The 18,595-nt window shown below is 43.0% G+C and overlaps 1 protein-coding gene across 1 annotated transcript in view; it reads right to left on the reverse strand.

Moving 5' to 3' along the window:
- The window catches only part of SEMA3C (semaphorin 3C), a 273,491-nt gene that overhangs the window by 28,338 nt on the left and 226,558 nt on the right, over positions 1-18,595 (reverse strand). The window contains exons 13-14 of the mRNA XM_054989345.1: positions 8,778-8,866; positions 4,708-4,749 (exon numbers count right to left, since the gene is read on the reverse strand). Coding sequence (XP_054845320.1) covers positions 4,708-4,749; positions 8,778-8,866 — 131 coding nt within the window. The remainder of the gene's footprint in view (positions 1-4,707; positions 4,750-8,777; positions 8,867-18,595) is intronic.

Genomic DNA, 18,595 nt, shown 5'->3' on the forward strand with positions numbered 1-18,595 from the left:
GGTAGTGTACCTTGATGATGTGTTAATTTACTCGGACACCGAGGAAGAACATATTCAAACGGTACGAAAAGTTTTAGCCACCCTGATGAAGAATAAGCTGCCCATCAAACTGTCCAAATGTGAATTCCATAAAACCGAACTCACTTACCTCGGGTATTGTATCTCCCAAGAAGGTCTGAAAATGGATCCAGCCAAAATACAGGCGATCCAGGACTGGCAGAAACCCACCACCCGTAAAGAACTGCAATCCTTCCTGGGTTTTGCCAACTTCTATAGAGACTTCATAGCAAATTTCGCCCAAATCACGCTCCCTTTAACAGACTTGCTGAAAACCAAAGATAAAGGGGACCAAGCTAAAAAACCCTCTGCCAAACTGCAATGGACCCCCGATTGCCAAACGGCCTTCGATTGTCTAAAAAAGCAATTTGTAACAGAACCCATCCTCTCCCACCCCAACGAACAATCCCCTTTCATAGTACAGGTTGACGCCAGCGATACGGCGATAGGGGGGGTTTTACTGCAGAAGGGGGAGGATGGTAGGCTGCGGCCGTGTGCTTTCTTGTCTAGAAAATTTTCGGAGGCGGAAAGGAATTGGAATGTGTGGGAGAAGGAGGCCTTTGCAGTAAAAGCGGCCCTTACTAACTGGAGACATTGGCTGGAGGGGGCGCGATACCCTTTCGAGGTCTGGACGGATCATAAAAATCTGGAGGCCCTCCGAAGCCCACGCAGACTGAATGCCAAGCAATTGCGATGGGCGGAATTCTTTTCCAAATTCAACTTCACTCTAAATTATCTCCCGGGCAAAACTAACTTTTTGGCAGACGCCCTATCGCGCATGCCCCAACATAAGAGCAAACGGGAGGGGACTGTCGACACTGTCTTCTCGCCTACGCAACTTGGGGGCGTGGTGACTACTCGCAGCCGTGCCAAGCAGCCCCTCCCGGCCAACCAAGAGTGGAAATCGAAACTTAAAACTGAGGTGGAGAAGGAGGGGGATAAGGCTCCGCGAAGCAAACTAACCCAATCCCCACAAGGGGATTGGTTAGCCGGGAGCAAGTTTTATGTCCCAGACAGCCTCAGACTGGAAGTTTTGCAGCGCTGTCATGACGCTCCCACTGCTGGACATTATGGGTATCTGAAAACTTTGCACCTAATCCAAAGACAATTCTGGTGGCCGGGCATGCGCAAAGACATTTCCCAATACGTTAGTTCCTGTCCTATTTGCCTCAGCGCCAAAACCAGAAAAGGGAAGCCTCCGGGTCTCCTGCAACCATTGGAAACGCCAAACAGACCCTGGGAAATAATATCTATGGACTTTATCACTGATCTACCTATCTCAAAAGGACATAATTGCATTTTAGTGGTGGTAGATCTGTTCTCCAAACAAGCTCATTTTATCCCCTGTACTGCTATACCCTCCGCTTGAAAACTAGCAGATTTGTTTCTAAAACACATCGTAAAATTACATTCTTTTCCGTCCAAGGTGATTTCGGATCGCGGCGGACAGTTCGTTGCCAACTTCTAGCGGGAGCTTTTGAAAATGTTGAATATTGAACAAGGCATCAGTTCAAGCCACCACCCACAAACCGACGGGCAATCCGAAAAAACAAACCAAATATTAGAACAGTTTCTTCGTTGCTACATTAATTTTCAACAAGATAATTGGGTGGACCTTCTCCCTCTGGCCGAGTTCTCATATAACAACAGTGTACACGCTTCAACGGGGGAGGCCCCCTTCAAAATTGTCTACGGGACTCACTTCAATCCCTTCCCGTTGGATGCCCCCCCTCTCCATTCCTCTAAATTGCCAGATGTATCTTCGTGGTGGGGGGAGGCGGCGCAGCAATGGACTGTTATTAAGAAGCACCTTGACAAAGCCAAACTGGATTACAAAAAATACGCAGACCGCCATCGTGCGGCCGAATGGGAATTACAACCCGGAGATCATGTGTATATTTCCACAAAAAATCTAAAACTTGCTCAGACCAGCCGCAAACTCGCTCTGAAATTCCTAGGACCTTTTCCTGTGCGCAAGATAATAAATAAAGTGACTGTTGCTGTAACTCTGCCCAAGAACCTGCGCCATGTGCATGATACGTTCCATGTCAGTCTTCTAAAGAGAGCTCCCACCGACAACAAATGGCACGTCAAAGCTCCACCCATTCCAACTTTGATTGACGACCAAACACACTATGAGGTACAACAAATCTTGGACTCTAAACTCAAACGAAATCAGCTTTTTTACCTCATTAGATGGAAGGACTTTGATTCTGGTTACGATGAATGGGTGAACTCTGCACATGTTCATGCTCCTAGATTAACCAAGGCTTTTCATACTCGCTACCCATATAAGCCAGGGGGGGATCTGTTTTAAGGGGGGCAGAATGTCAGGTCCAGTGTATATCTAAACTGTACTGACTCCATTTTCTAATGCTTCTAGTGTTTGAGTATTCTCTTCCCAGGTGCACCAGTTCCCAGGCAGCATTCCCACCGGAGGCGACTGTTTTGTCTAACACCGTTCCACCAAGCATTGGCCTTGAAGGAGAGCAGCTTCCCAGGACTGAGAGATGTTGTTTTGAGAACTGTGGGGGGAGGCTGATCCAGATGGGTATTATTACTCTGTATCTTATGCTTGCTCTTCATTGGTAACAATGATCATGTACCATCCTGATTCTCCTATTCAGGACAGTGGACTATAATGGACCTTTTCTGCAGTAAAGTTTCCTTTTCCAAACAATGGACTTGTGTTTGCTTCTAAAGGGAACCCTGTAGTGAGTGCCTTATTTAGCCACAGTCTGACATTAGGAAGATATTGATGTTTTTCAGACACTGGAGTTTACTGTTTCATTCTATCAGAAGGAGAACTTAGTGACCTGATATCTTACTTCTTCCTGGGCTATTTTCCAAGAATCAGAGCAATTTTGCTTTGCCTACAGTTCTATTTGGCAATTTTAATGCTGTAACATGCCATTTCTCATCTAAGAGTGAACATCAGGGGTAAGCAACCTCCAACACACGCGCCAAACAGCAACGCTGTAGCTGCTCACTAAGCAACACTTGGCTGTTTTCCACCTGAACAACCAAGACAAGTCCTTGAGCTGCTGACAGAACTGCTGGGGCAAGCAGTGTGGAAGAAGGTAACGGCTGTGGCTTATGCCTGTCACCACTTTCCGAACTCTCAGTGAGCCTCTGAAATACGGATCGTGCCACTGAGGCACGATTGGCTCCAAGAACACTTGACCCACGTGGTTCTCACTGCCCTTTGTTTGCCAACACCACCAGCATCTTTACAGGTAGATGATTTTTTATTTTGCACTAGGTCCAAAGACATCACCTGCCTCAGGTGTATATAATTTCATCCGGAGTAGATATATTAATTTATTCCAGGGATTATGTATGGAATGGAGTTCATGTAGGTAGCGGAGTGGCGGAGAGTGCCCTTAAGTCATAGCTGACATGGCAACCCCCTTGGTGGGGTTTTCAAGGCATGAGACTACCAGAGGTGGTTTGCTGTTGTCTGCCTCTGCAACCCTCGTCTTTGTTGGAGGTCTCCCATCCAGTTACTAACCAAGGCTGACCCTACTTAGCGTCTGAGAACTGATGAGGTCAGGCTCACCTGGGCTACCCAGGTCAGGTGCTACATGTAGGTAGCACCTTCAGATATGACCCCTAGAGACCATGGGCATAATGTAGCCAGAGTTTGGTGTTCTCAGGGGCAGAGTCTTAAGCAGGCACTTTAACTTCCTTGTTGGATGTAGAAGTATTTATCATAAGCTGGATCGGGTCCCATTAATACTCTTAAAGTGCCATCCTAAGCAGAGTTACTCCAGTCTAAGTCCATTGATTTCAATGGGCATAGACTGGAGTAACTCTACTTAGGATTGCACTGTTAATTCAATGAGTGTGACGTGGTTTAAAGGCAAGAGATAGATCTGGCCTTGGAAAAGACCCTGTTCTATTATGAAGCCCTGTTCTATTATGAAGTTTTGGTTTCAGCTGGAAGGCTATGGACCATCTGTCTCAGGGAGAATATCAGCAGAAAAAGACCATCTTGAAAGCAACCAGATGTGAATTCTGGCACTGTTAGACTGGCCCACCTCTTCCACTTTTCCCCTCCCCTTGCATTCTGAATCTCTTCTTTCTTAGTTTATAAAGATAGGGCACATCCAGAGGTCCTGTCTTTTGATTCATGGAAATCACTATGAGAGGCAGTGGCCTGAAAAGCAGGAGTTAAATGAAATAACCAAGTAAATAAATCGGGCAGGTCCCTGTCTCTCTCACAGCTCACAAAAGTACTCTACAATCTTCCAGCAAAATAAAGCAGGAGTATCATTTTTAAAGACCAACAAAATTTATCCCAGCATCACTTTTCATGAGTCTGAGCTCACTTCATCAGATACATGAAGTGTTCATCCATTAGTTAGGCAAATACATTTATACCATACTTTGTGCATCTGATGAAGTGTGCTCTGATTCATAAAGGCTAATGCTGGGATAAATGTTGTTAGTCCAAGGTGCTACTGAACTCCTCCTTTATTTTGCCTGAATAAAAGTTACCCATCTGGAATGATTACAATCTCCCTTAAGGCTTGGGATAGGATAGCAAAGAAATTTCAATAGAATAACTACAAATTATATAAATTGGTATAGATTATATTGAAAGCAATATTAACTGAAGATGCTAATGTAATTAATAATCTTTTTTACCTTTTTAGATGAAATGGCCATTGTTGTTATAGGAACATTATTCTGCAAAGCAAAAAAAGAAACTATATTTGTATCTTTTTGACTACGCTAAAATTATTGCAGCATATCCTTATGAAGACAGTTGACATCTTATTGTTCTCAGAGGCAGCACAATGTTTAATGTCTATAGATTGCCTCAGTCGGTATGCCATATGCCTGAACCCTGCGATGTGATAGCATCATTCAAGACAAACATTCACCAGGTCTAGACAGTCCGACAAGAACAGCCCTTTAAGAGCCACCTCGCCAACGAGGACAGGCTGCTTAGCCCTTCAAACCGTCACTTTCGCTCTGTGACAAATCCCTGTATTTATGCTTTGGAGATGATACCATGAAGCATTTTGTTTCACAGCTCATATTTAATTAGCCTGTAAGCAGAATGAGGGAAATATCTAACATTTCCTGTACCCAACACCCAGCAGTGCACACAGTTTGGTGGCATAGCTTTAGATTATCATTGCAAAACGTCAGCGTTAAAAATGAAGTGCTGGCCCACTTGACATTTTGTTTGCGATTGACTTATTCAAAGGACACATCAAGCTAGTTAGAATGTTGCTCTTTTCCTTCAGTGAGACATGCAAAAGGGCACTCCAAAGTGTTAACAGGCTTGTCAGGTTAAATTAAAGAGCTAGCATTTCCTCCATTTTTAAAAATCACGATAAAGGGAAAAGAGTTGAAGTCATTATTCTGGGGCTCGTGGATTAACCAGAATAATCACCAGAGAAAAATGAAGTTATGGCAGATCTGGTTTGACTGCATCCAGATACATGGAACATCTGGAGCAGAATAGGCCAGTGATGGGCAAAAGGAAGACCACGGGCTGTGGGCGGAACACCAGCCATGATCTGTTATCTCCCAGTTGCCCCAAGTCTCACAATGAATGTTGCACTGCATGGAACACAGACTGATCCAGCAAGGTTGGTATCACCATGCCCCCAAATAAAGACGCTACGCTACGAGTCTCTCCGCACGAGGCATCTTACATTGGGACACTCAAGTGTATGGAGATGCAGTATTAGCCAGGAAGCATAATTTAAAAGGATAGGGCTGAAGGCTCTGTCAATTTCACCTCCCTACAGGAGGGCAGTTAAAAAAGACTGAGCCCACAGAGATTGCGCCTCAGAGGGTTTGTTCATTTCATCTTCGCCTCCCAAAGAGGAGGTAAAACTGACAGAGCCTTTGGGGAGGCAAAGATGAAATTAACAAACCCTCTGAGGTGCAATCTCTCTAGTGTAGAGAGGTGAAATTGACAGAGCCTTTGGCTCTGTCTTTTTAAACTACACTTCCTGGCTAACATTGTGTCTCCCTAGATTTGAGTGTCCCATGTAAGACGTCTCATGTAGAGAAATTCTACATGGTTTAAACAAGGGATTATTAATTAAAACTGAACTGTGCAATTTACTTATTTCACTTGACCCTCAGTGCAGATTCCCTAACAAGCTGCCCAATTGGGCTTGCCAGTGTTTGGTCCCCCCCCCCCCCCGCCACCATGGCTCCAAGCTCAACACAGCTACAGGACATACCTTGCTTTCCTTTGCCTCTGCTAAAATTGTGCAGAGAGATGCCCTTGCATACCCTGGAGTGCTTCAGCCCCCTCCTCATAGAGCTGCCCCAAGCTGTTGCTTAGGTGGCTTAACTGGAGAACCAGCCCTGGGTCTACTTCCTCAGAAACTTATTTACAACAGCTTATGCATCAATACATGGGTTAAAGTCAGCACTTGTCACATCTTTAGGAGTCTTGTTGAGAATTCTGAGGCCTGGGGAAATCTCCGACTGACCAGAACCCCAGACACACTGAATGGGTCAAGAGGGGCTCTCACTACTGCTTGCCTTGCAATCTTTCAAGAGATACATGGAGGAGGAGCCAGTACCATTTTGGCCCTTCCACATCTGTCTTTTGCACTTGCAGTCATCTTGGAAAAGGCTTACTGTTGGCTGTAACAGCCAAGCTATCTTACAGCAGTGCCTGCAGTCAGATGAAATGGCAGCTGTATTAGCAAAGACCTTGGCCACATGTTACGATTGCTTGGAGCCATGTGTAACAACCGGCTCTGATGGTTAAGAATTCTGAAAGCTACCCGGGACAAAGACAGCTGGAGGGAATCCTACAGCTAAAAGATCCCTTTCTTTGTACATTTTTTGTGCTTATCTGTGCTAATCTGTCCTTTAGAGCCTGGTTGAGGAGGGAGTAACAACAGCAACAAAAACAACATTATATGTCATGTTTGACTGTGCCCATTCATCCATGCCAATATTACTTTTGCCATGTATCTGCTTAATTGCCTGGTATAACTCCATTTCCTGTTGCCAGTGTTCTAGTGGGTTCCCAAATGTTCCCAGGTCTGTTTACAACTCTGAACCTTTCTTCTGGACTATGATATGTCTCACACAGAAAGAACAACAATCAATTGTTTGGGCATTGGGAGGGGGAAGGAAAGTCGGGTAGAAAAGGGATGTGTTTTTTCCACGTTGCCATTCTTGTCAAATTTTGACTAGCACTACTTAGTTGCTTACCTTACTCCTAAGTAGACCTTTGGACTGGAATATGGAAAGAACTGATTTCTGAATAAAAGTAATTTAACCAAGGACCTGTGTCTTGCTATAATGAACCAGGGATTTGTCTGCTGTATTTTGTCATCCAGAGCCTGACATTATATTTCTATACCACCCTTCAGGATGACTTAACTCCCACTCAGAGTGGTCTACAAAGTATGTTATTATTATCCCCACAACAACAAACACCCTGTGAGTTGTGTGGGGCTAAGAGAGCTCCTAGAAGCTGTGACTGACCCAAGATCACCCAGCTGGCTTCAAGTGGAGGAGTGGGGAAACAAACCTGGTTCTCCAGATGAGAGTCCCGTGCTCTTAACCACTACACCAAACAGGGAGAAGGTGGCCAGGGGCTCTACGTTTTTTCCATGTTTTCTCTTCCTGTGTCAGGGGAAGCTTTTGGGGGATTCAGAACTTGGCTGACCTGTGGCTACTTTTCATATAAGCATAGCCAGAATCTCCTTTATGAAGACAGCCCAACTGCTGGAAATAGGCAAAGAGGAAGATTAGACTGAGAAAGAGTGGGGAAGCCAGTTTTGTGTAGTGGTTAAGACTGGTGGGACTCTAATCTGGAGAGCCGGGTTTGATTCCCCACTCCTCCACTTGAAGCCAGCTGGGTGACCTTGGGCGAGTCACAGTTCTCTGGAGCTCTCTCAGCCCTACCCACCTCACAGGGGTATTGTTGTTGTGGGGATAATAATAAATCAAATGTTATTATTATTCTTATTATTAAAGTGCCAGTGGCAAACCAGTAAGCCCCTCTTGCCTCACAGAATGTTGATGGGAGCTCCTCCCCGTCTCTACAGCCCAAACTTCCAGGAACAATCCCTGCCACATGATGGTAAAATGCATTAATTCGGGTTCAGTGTTTGAAGTACCAGAGGACTCGCTGGTTTTGCAACATGTCTCCTCTTCTAAACTTTATATGCAGTTACCGAGGGATTCGGCAATGACTGACATGTACAATGGCATATGATGGCTTTTCCTTCCCAATTGTTTATCTTTGGCGACTCAGGCTGATTCGGGCCTAGGGCTTTCCAATACCAGTAACATCTGAGGTTTAGAAAAGTACAGGGAAACAAAAACAAGGCTGTTTTGCTTGAGATTTGTAGCTTAGCACTGGCAAGCTTATCAGATAATCACAAAGCAAGAGAATTTAGCGTTCTGCTGTGAACTATGACAAGCATGATACAGCAGAAAGCTCTAGCTTCTGGCAGCTGTCACAACATGGACAAAAAAAGCAGTTACCAAATTCCTTTAAGTCAAGATGACAACATAAGAAACAATAAGCAATTTAAATCAAGTATTAAATGCATTTAAGGATCTTGTGTTTCTTCAATTAGAGAATGCCAGTCTCACAATTAAAAAAGTTACAGTTCGTTGTTCTCTTATCAAAAACATTTCAACCTCGCCAAGCTCCTTTAGTTTTCCTTACAAGTGAACACACACAACTGAGAAGAATAAGAACCAGCAAGACACACCTGAAAAACTTCCAGTTCTTCTAATATGAGCTCCCCGCTTGCTGTGGAATTGCTGGGCAAGACCACAACCTTCTGAACTGTGCCTTGGTCTGGAACAGAGAGAGAGAGAGGGAGAGAGAACAACAGAATGAAAAAAAAATGAGATCAGAGCATTTGGGAAGACCACAGTAGAGAAAATTGCATAACAGAGAAAAGAACAGAAGAGATGCCAAAGGACACAAAGACCAGGGGCAAAAGTTCAGAGATTGGGCGTGCAAAAGATGTGCACATGCACACATAAATCCATTACCTCTTGTTCTTTCCATAATTACATTAGAAAGCATCTTCCACTGTAGTTTTTCCTTTTTACCTAAATAAAAACATGCGCAGTGCAATCCTCTACTACAGTAACTCTGCACAGGTAATTGCTTAAGTAGCAAACATTCCTCTAATTGAAAACTCTTACAGTGATTACTCTGCTACATAATGTATTCTGATATACAAACCCATCTCTGCAAATATTCGCTACAATTCCCAATTCCATTCTGAAACCCTATCAAACTCGTTAACAGGGCCAATTTGGCTCAGAAAAAGCTTCCCCAAATAAGCCCATAATATGCAACATATGATTTTCATAATATTTCAACTTATAAACAATTAAAATGGTAACTACCCCAACATTTTGTTTTTCTGGGAATCTAAAAGGAGCCATGACGGATCATGCCAGCATCCCCTGAAGTCCAGTATTCTGTTTCACGTGACAGCGAGCCAGGCACCACCCAGGACAGCCTTTTACAGAAGCCAGTCCTCTATATGGCCCATTCCTCTATTTGCTTATTAATTGTATCACTTTCCACCAATTTACCCAGAACAGATGTTAGGCTAATTGGCCTGTAATTTCCTGGATCTCTTCTGGATCCTCATCGGGTTGTTTTAAGTTTGTTTTGTTTTGATTAATTTATGAAGTCATATTTTTCATCAGACTTGGAAAGCCCAGAGAGTACATAGAAACCTTTGGCTTTTGTCTGTGGATGGTCTGGTTTTGCTGCTCTCATGACCACCCACTTTACTAGTAATAAAATGATAATGATGTACCTCCCTGAAGAACTTTCACTAGTTTTATCTCTTTGGTTCCCTTAAAACTTCTCCAAAGCAGGAATGTTCAGATTCACCACAAATTTTCTCTTTAGATGATATTTGTTAACAACTCTAGTTTGAACGTTATTTCCTGCCCAAAGACTGAAGCATGGAGAAAGGCTTAGATGTGGAGGCCATAGGCTGCCAGCCTCCAGGTTTTAGCTAGAGATCTCCTGGATTTACAACTTACCTCCAGGTGACAGAGATCAGTTCCCCTGGAGAAAATGGCTGTTTGGAGCATGGACTCTATGGCATTATATCCCACTGAGGTTCCTCCCCTCTCCAAACCCCACCCTCTCCTGGCCCCATCCCCCAAATCTCCAGGAATTTCCCAACCCAGACCTGGCAACCCTAAGGCAACTGACCAACTTAGATCAGTGCCCAAGCAGAATTACATCTTTCTAAGGTTGCAGACGCAGGCAATGGCAAACCACCTCTGTTAGTCTGTTGCCATGAAAACTCCACCAGGGGTCTCCATAAAGTCAACTATGACTTGGGGGCAGGATTTCATTCTTTTCAAGTCAACTGAAGTCAATGGCATGGATGCAACCTTCCTCCAAGGAACCTTTCTCCAGCCTAACGAGCTTTCCTCCAAATTAAGTGGCTCCTCCTCCGGTGCAAGTCCAGCTTGAGTTAGCAAAGTCTGAGGGCTTCGTCCAGCCTAAGGAGACTTCCTTAAACTTGTGGCTTTTCCTCCAACAAAAGTCCCATTTAAGTTAGAGGAAGGCTCCTTAGGCTGGAGGAAGCCTTTAGACTTTGCTCAGTGAAGTGGTAGGTCAGGTGTCGGATCCTGACTGGTTTAGAAACCCAGTAACTTTTTTTTATATAATTGTTTAAAATTTGTATTTATTTGTGGAGAAAAACCCCCCAGTGAAACAATGCTGGTGAATCTATATATAAGCTTCAATAAAAGATCTCCAAACATCTAAAAATAATCCATATACAATTGTCAACTATATACTATATGTTCAAATGTTGATGTTTATAAGGTCCTCAATCCCATGAGTTATGGGAGGCCAGCTTTTGTCCCTCCAATGCTGTAACATAAGGATTTTTTTAGAGATTATAAGGGTACGGAGGGTTCATTTCCATTGAACATTGGCTAGGTTCCATGAGACAGGGAAATAATTTAAAAGTACATAAACATCCTCAAAATTAAATGAGTATTCTAATACAGAATGAATATGAACAATGACTTCCTCCTAAAAGGACCAAATAACTGGACATGTCCAAAACATATGCTTAAGAGACACATTTTGTAAGTTACAACATCAACAACTGGACACAGCACTTAATCTTTTACTAAAATGGCACCGTGATGTCCATTATACCCTAAACATATGTTTTTCCTGAATAAATTGCAGTTTACAATCCATAAAAGCAGCCAAAGAAAAAAAAATAAAGCAAGTCAGTAACTCTGCTTAGGATTGGCCTCTAAAGCAGTTAGCCTAAACAGTACTGGTTTTTACACTAGCAAAAAAAAGTGTTTTTCAAAACTGTGTGTAGCTAATTGTGGGTCTTTGTTACTCTGTCTGGCAGTGTTCTGTACATTTCATCTGGTAATCTATTATACTGATGTAGGCAAATGGGGGGGGGGGAAAGGGTTTTGACTTGATTTTAAATCAAAGGTGTGCAACTGAAGCTAGGAAGAAAGGCAGTGTGGACTTTGCAAAAAGGAACAGTCAATACATTGTCCAAAAACTAAAGGTTTGTTCCTCAACTTTCCATGCATCATCATCATAAATGACGTCAAAGCCAATGTGTAGTATTTATTCATAATAAATAGCCAAAGACCTCCAAGAAAAAGTTATGAATGGTTCAAAGATATTGGCCATTCTATTTCCATGGCAAGCTATACTCTGCCACGAAGTTAAGCAAGCCCTTCTATCAATTTGCAGGAAAATAAATGTCTATAGAGAGTGTTATGACTGCAATCCAGGAGGGATGCCAATGTGAACAGGTAACGAATAAACAAATTAATAGCAACCTAAGGCAGGTTAGGAATTTAGACACTTAGCTAAGGCACATTTTGACATTCTGCAGTTTAGACAGGTGCTCTTCTCTGTTAGCTACTACCGGCAAACACTTGCAGTCATACAGAAAGGTGAGCTAGACATTGAATTATAGTTTAAAATCTTTCTGAGCATTGGTAGTATTTCCATAGCCTTTATGGAAATTTGGAGCATTCATTGTCAGGTCAACCAGTGTGGTGTAGTGGTTGGAGTGTTGGACTAGGATCTGGGAGACCCAGGTTCGAATCCCCACTCTGTCATGGAAGCTCACTGAGTGACCTTGGGCCAATCACACCCTCTCAGTCTAACCTACCTCACAAGGTTGTTGTGAGGATAAAAATGGAGAAGGGAAGATGCTATAAGCCATTCTGGGTCTCCACTGGGGAGAACAGTGGTGGTATAAATGAAGTGATAAATACATTTTAGATACTGGTGTATGTGTGTTTGGGGGGGATTCTAACAGATTTTCAGGAGGGAATCACACAGCTATTGGATTAATTCAAGATTACAGAAGGGAAAAACTTTTAAGAATACTTGTTATTGTTCCTTTTTACATTCCCCATAAGAACAATAATAATATTGTAAAATAGAGCAAAGACAGATGTCTTATTCAGTGGCTTGTATTCAACAAGGCCCTATAATAATAGTAACATTTGATTTATACACTGCCCTTCAGGATGACTTAACACCCACTCAGAGCAGTTTACAAAGCATGTTATTTTTATCCCCACAACAAAACACCCTGTGAGGTGCAGAGCAGACCTTATGGAGCAGATTTGTTCTGCTCTGAAACCCCCCCTCCTGCTGCAGCCCTCTGAGCCCTGTGATGTTTTGTTCATGGAGGTCAGCAGACTTAAAGGAATAGTACAGAGGGGCGAGCCAGGGTCTGCACTGGGAGGAAGAGAAATAAAGGAAATATCCCTCCATTCTTCTGCCTTTGGACTCAACAAGCATGGTTGATCACTGAAATAAGCTACTGGTAGGAGATAAACGAGTTGGAGGGTGAACTGAGCCTACATTTTGATAAATGAAATGAAATCCTGCCCTCAAGTCATAGCTGACTTATAGTGACCCCTGGCGGGGTTTTCATGGCTTATCCATTGCAAAATGTTACCTCTGCCATGAACTAAGTGACCGCAAGCTGCTGTCAGTTAGCAAATCATCCCCCCTCTAAAATAGGAGGTCGATCGCTCTGTCTGACACTACATGGTAGCTGAAAGTATTACAGAAATAATACACGTGGAAATTCCTTTGAACACTATAAAGTGTAGAGAACACTATAGTGTAGAGAAATCCAAATTTGAAAGCAGAGGGGGAAGTGAGGTTGACAGTCAAGAGGCTGGGAAACAGGTAAAAAACATAATGTGCATGAGCCAGAGAGAAACCAAATGAGAAAAATAAATATTGATGCAGATTCTCAGCCAGTATATAAAAAGGAGCCTAGTTCTGTTAATTCAAAGAATGAAGATTGTTTACATCGAGTTACAGTAGGGTTTGTGGTACACATAGCACTTAACTACTACAGAATGCCCAGATGTTTGGCAGCTCCACAGAAAATTCCGTACATTTTAAAAATATAAACCAGCCCAAAGAGATCATTCTATGCAGTACTGAAAACTTCAGAGACTTCAAAACTGGCCCATGAAAGCCCTTCCCCAAAAGAGATCAAGAAGTAAGCAAGAGACAACAACTGGAAAGGGGAACACATCCACATCACAGAAACCACCTCCACAATTGTAATGCATACCAGCCCAGCTGACATCCTTAGGGAGGGACTTCACCCTTTGAGGTGGTCCCTCAATTTCATTTTTTGAAGCATACAGCAGGTCACGGTTACAATTATGGCTCAAATATGCATCCAGTGTATACATACAGAGCAGGGAATGGCTGACCTCAAGGTCAAGGAGACAGAAAGAGAAGGAAAAGAAAAACCTCTTTAAAAGTAAGCGTTGTCTCTAAATTCTGTTTAAAACATCTGTCATTTGAGAACAGAGGAGTCTTTTTAGATTTGGGGGAGACTGTTGACTGTGAGGGAAGTGTAAAAACCCTCACAGAATTTCACTAGCTTTGGTTCTCGGATTTTTCTGCTCAGTAGACCCTTGAAATATAGACTAAAACTTTATTTTATGTGTACCTGGGTTGCCATTTAGAGATGTGTGGACTTACTCCTGCAAGAAATGTTTCACATCTGATCAATACTGCCTTTGCATCCTTTGCCATTTCTTGGAGATTTCACTCAAGCATCCTCCTCCAAATTTCTTTGAGTTTTGCTTTTAGAAATTTAGATGCAGTGGTGTACAATCATTCAGAGAACAATGGATTTTTTTTTTTACTAAGTAGCTTTACAAAGTTGTTGCTCTGTGTGAGCTACTCTGCTTCAGTTTCTATAAACCGAAACCATACATGAGGGGAACTTACTCTTTTCAGGCTAACTACAGTTGCTGACTTGTCAAAAGCTGCTTGAGTGCTTCTCAATATTGGTCATCAATACATCAGGCACGGTACAACCCCGTCGCTTTCAAGAGATGTGAAAACTAGGCAAAGGTCAGGAAAAGCTAACCATCTGCTAGCATTTGCGTGACTATGAGCCTAGCTACAAGTGACGCCTTACCCAGGTTGGACACTTGTCAGCTTCCCTCAAGTTTTGATGGGAAATGTAGGCATCCTGGTCTTGCAGCTGTAATGGGGAGCCAAGCTGTAAAACCAGGACGCCACATTTCCCATCAAAACTTGAGGGAAGCTGACAAGTGTCCAACCTGGGTAAGGCGTCACTTGTAGCTTGGCTCTATCTTGCGGTACAGCAACAAGAACACCTTCTTGGGAATGAGCCCGACTTCAGGAGGGTTCTGAATAGACTTGCTTTGGTCTGCACAGCGAGTATTTAAGTTCTACAACATAGCGAACAATATTGGCAATGGGAACTGGAATTCTCACATCTCATTTCACAAAACCAACCTTCTTCAACAGCAAAAGTCTGAAGAAAATTTGGAAGTCTCTGCTGAGGCAACACATTTATTCTATTGGCCCAGGTTCTGTTGTGTTTGTCTGTTTATATGTTTTATAGTACTGTAAAATATTTGATGTAAATATTTTAAATGCTGTTTTAATATTTTCAGTGTTTTAATGTTTTGGTATTTGCCACCTTGGGACACCCTATTTGGGTGGAAAGGTTGACACAGAAATGTTTCAAACAAACAAACAAACAAACAAACAAACAAACAAACAAACAAACAAACAAACAAACAAACAAACAAACTTCAAGGAAAGGGAAACAAAAGAAAGTTCCCCCAAGATGAAATTAAAATTTATCACACCTAAAAATACTCATACCCAATTATGACCCTTTCATATAGAGCAGTGGCTTGCGCAAATTTGTTAGTGCCAAGGTGAATGCTTCCAGCATTCCAGCAAAGTTGCGTTGTAGCATGAAGCACATGGCCTGATTCATTTGGTACATGAACCACCATGAGCTAGTTTCCAGAGAGCAGAAAACCATGCGGCTAGTTAAGGAATTCCCAAGTGACCTTGGGCAAACTGCTATGTCTCCGTTTCAATTAACACTCTGAAAAACATACTCCTGGCTCTGCCACTGAGAACTTTTAGATAACAATCCTCAGGCTAGGCTCTGCATCACTTTAGGAGACCAAGTCAATCTTGCACTGGTACAGCGCTGGCAAGATGCACCAGCATCCACAACTTGGAAATACTCTCCCCAAAGTACTTCATATGGCTTATGCTGTGGGACAGCTGCTTTCCCGTTATACAGGCGGGCAATTAGGCTGGAATTAAATATTTAGGGGAACGCATTGCGCTGCTGAAACCTGCAGCACTGAGTTAACTCCTTTCCCCCAATACTAACGGAGCAACCAGCATCACTGTGCTGTAGATTTCCCTGCTTCAGCTTTTGTTCATCAACTCCCACACTGGGGAGTGGGGAGAGGGTCGACTGGTAGGAAGCTTACAGCACACTGATGTCGTATCATCCAATTTGTATTATTTTGTATTGAACAAAAGCCGAAGCAGGCAGGAGGCACAGAGCTGCAGTTTGTGACAGCAGCCACATGTGTCCCATAAGTTCTAGCCTGAGGAGCAAAATGTGCACAAGGACACCCAGGGTGTTTATGACTGAACAAGGATTTTGGTGGAGTCTTCTGAAGCTCAAGCCAAGCACATTATCCCATGGAATGGATGGATGAGGTACAGATTGTCAAGTACCTTTCACAGGGACAGTATTGCAGATTCAGAGCAGATTCAGACCTCTCAAAAAGATGAAAGACGGATGAAACAACTAGAGTGAGATCCTCCCGAGATCTTCAGATAACTCTTTGTGCTCCAGATAAATTTGAATTTCAGTACTTTCGCCAGGCACAAGTCAATTACTCCTTTCATTTTAGAAGAGACTTAGAGTCTCTCTACATGATATGCTATTACATGCAATCCAGAGGAGTTAGCCGTGTTAGTCCGTAGTTGCAAAATAGTCCAGTAACACCTTTAAGACTAACCAACTTTATTGTAGCAGAAGCTTTCGGGAATCAGAGCGAGCTGCGGTTCTTGAAAGCTTATGCTACAATAAAGTTGGTGCTACTGGACTCTTTACTATCACACAAGGCTGTTCAAGTGAAAGGAGAGCAATGTGAGCCGGGACTTGTAGTTTAAAAAGACAGAAGGGAAGGCTCTGCTAATTTCCCCTCTCTACAAGAGGGTAGTTTAAAAAGACAGCTGGCAGAGATGCTCCTCACAGGGTTTGTTAATTAGATGCAATTAATTAACAATTAACAAACCCTTTGAGGAGCAATAGGGCCCTGTCTTTACAAATACCCTCCTATGGAGAGGGGAAATTGACAGAGCCTTCAGCTTTTAAACTACTACTTCTAGCTCCATTGCCTCTCCTTTCACTGGAGCATCCTCGCATAAGTAGTATCCTATACAGAGACTCGTATACAGCACTGACTATACTCTTTTCTTTATGGCTGAATGCTGGCTCCTTTTCACCAGGCAAGGTGCTCTATTTCTGGAGCAGATAAAAGGGTTCCTGTGGTGCCAAAGCTGTGCACGGTGCTTTAGGAGACTGGGGGTGGGGGGATATGAATGGCTCATACTAAATTCAAGATCGTTGTCAATTCAGAAAGCCAGGCAGAGTGTCACAAGAACAATTATCTGCTTAAAGGATTTATTTCACTCCTAGAAAAAGCACACTAGACCCGTTATTATTGCTTTCCATGGGACAGCTGCTGTGCGCTTGAGACTGTTGGCTATAGTTATGGTAGGACGTTCTACGTTCTGTTCCTTAGCAATGTGCAACATTGTGAGGGTCGATTGTGCCCTTTCTGGGGCATGATTATGTGATGCACAGTAGAGGGGTTCTCTCTTTGAACTATTTGCCTGCAGTCCAAAATCAATGACTGGTACTGATAGCTCAATTATATGTCTAGATAAATTACACAGAACCTAATTCTTGGGACATCAGACTGCAGGAGGTGAACGTTTCCTGCCACTGGCTTGAATGTTGGCCTGAGTCCCTGTTCTGCCATGAAGCTCATTTAGTAGCCTTGGAAACATCACTCTCTCTTAGCCTGATCTACCTCACAGGGTTGTTGTGACTATAAAATGGGAGGACTAAAAATCTAATGAACTAACTTAACATAAAAACTATATATTAGGAAGGTGCCTTGAACTTTCTGTCTGGTGTTAGTTTTCCATAGCCAAGGAGAGTTTGCTCCAAGCTGGCTTCCATAGCCAAGGAGAGAGCCAGTTTTGTGTAATGGTTAAGAGCAGCGGGACTCTAATCTGGAGAACCAGATTTGATTCGCCACTCCTCCACTTGAAGCCAGCTGGGTGACCTTGGGCCAGTGACAGCTCTCTCAGAGCTCTCTCAGCCCCACCCACCTCACAGGGTGATTGTCATGAGGATAATAATAACACACTTTGTAAACCGCTCTGAGCAGGCATTAAGTTGTCCTGAATGGTGGTATATAAATTGAATGTTATTATTATTATTGCAAGGAGGTAAGCATCCAAAGATGCTACTGGCATTCTGAAAAGGTACCGAAACAACCCTTTAAGGCCCCATGGATTCATTCCCTACCTGAGGCACTCTGTTCTGGTGGATGAAGCTTTCTTCTGAGGCAAGATGCTCCAAACAATGTTAGGTCAGGAGAAAACTCCCTCCACTGGAGGAAAGTGCCTCTGCTGGTGGGAAAGATCTGCAGGATCTAACCCTACGTGTCCTTCTGTACTCCAGTTTGAAGAACTGAGATGAATCTCAGACCATGACAGACACGACTGGCAAGTTCTCAACTCAGCTTCAGGAATCCATCCATATTGTCTAATCTCCAGTGTTACCAAAGAAGTGACAACGAGTCAAATGCCATTTGTCTCTGCCAAGGCTGAAGCCGGCACCATTAATTTTCAAGCTCAACAGAACTCTGTGACGCAGTTTTTATGCTCATCAGAAGGATATGGATGCAAAACTTTTTAATTTAAAAAAATTCATCATGTCCAATTGTATTTCCCTTGGTGACTCGGTATCTTGAGCCAAGTCCATCCGTTTTTCAGTGGGAAAAAAAACGAAGCTATTGCTTTTGCTTTTACACTGTAAAAGCTATTGCTTTTACACTGATTTTACAGCACTGGTTTTACTGCCTGCTGTTTTCAATGACTGATTATTGGTTTTCTTGTTGTTTTGTTGTT

This window comes from Eublepharis macularius, chromosome 9 (genome assembly GCF_028583425.1).
Source record: "Eublepharis macularius isolate TG4126 chromosome 9, MPM_Emac_v1.0, whole genome shotgun sequence".
Taxonomy (NCBI): domain Eukaryota; kingdom Metazoa; phylum Chordata; class Lepidosauria; order Squamata; family Eublepharidae; genus Eublepharis; species Eublepharis macularius.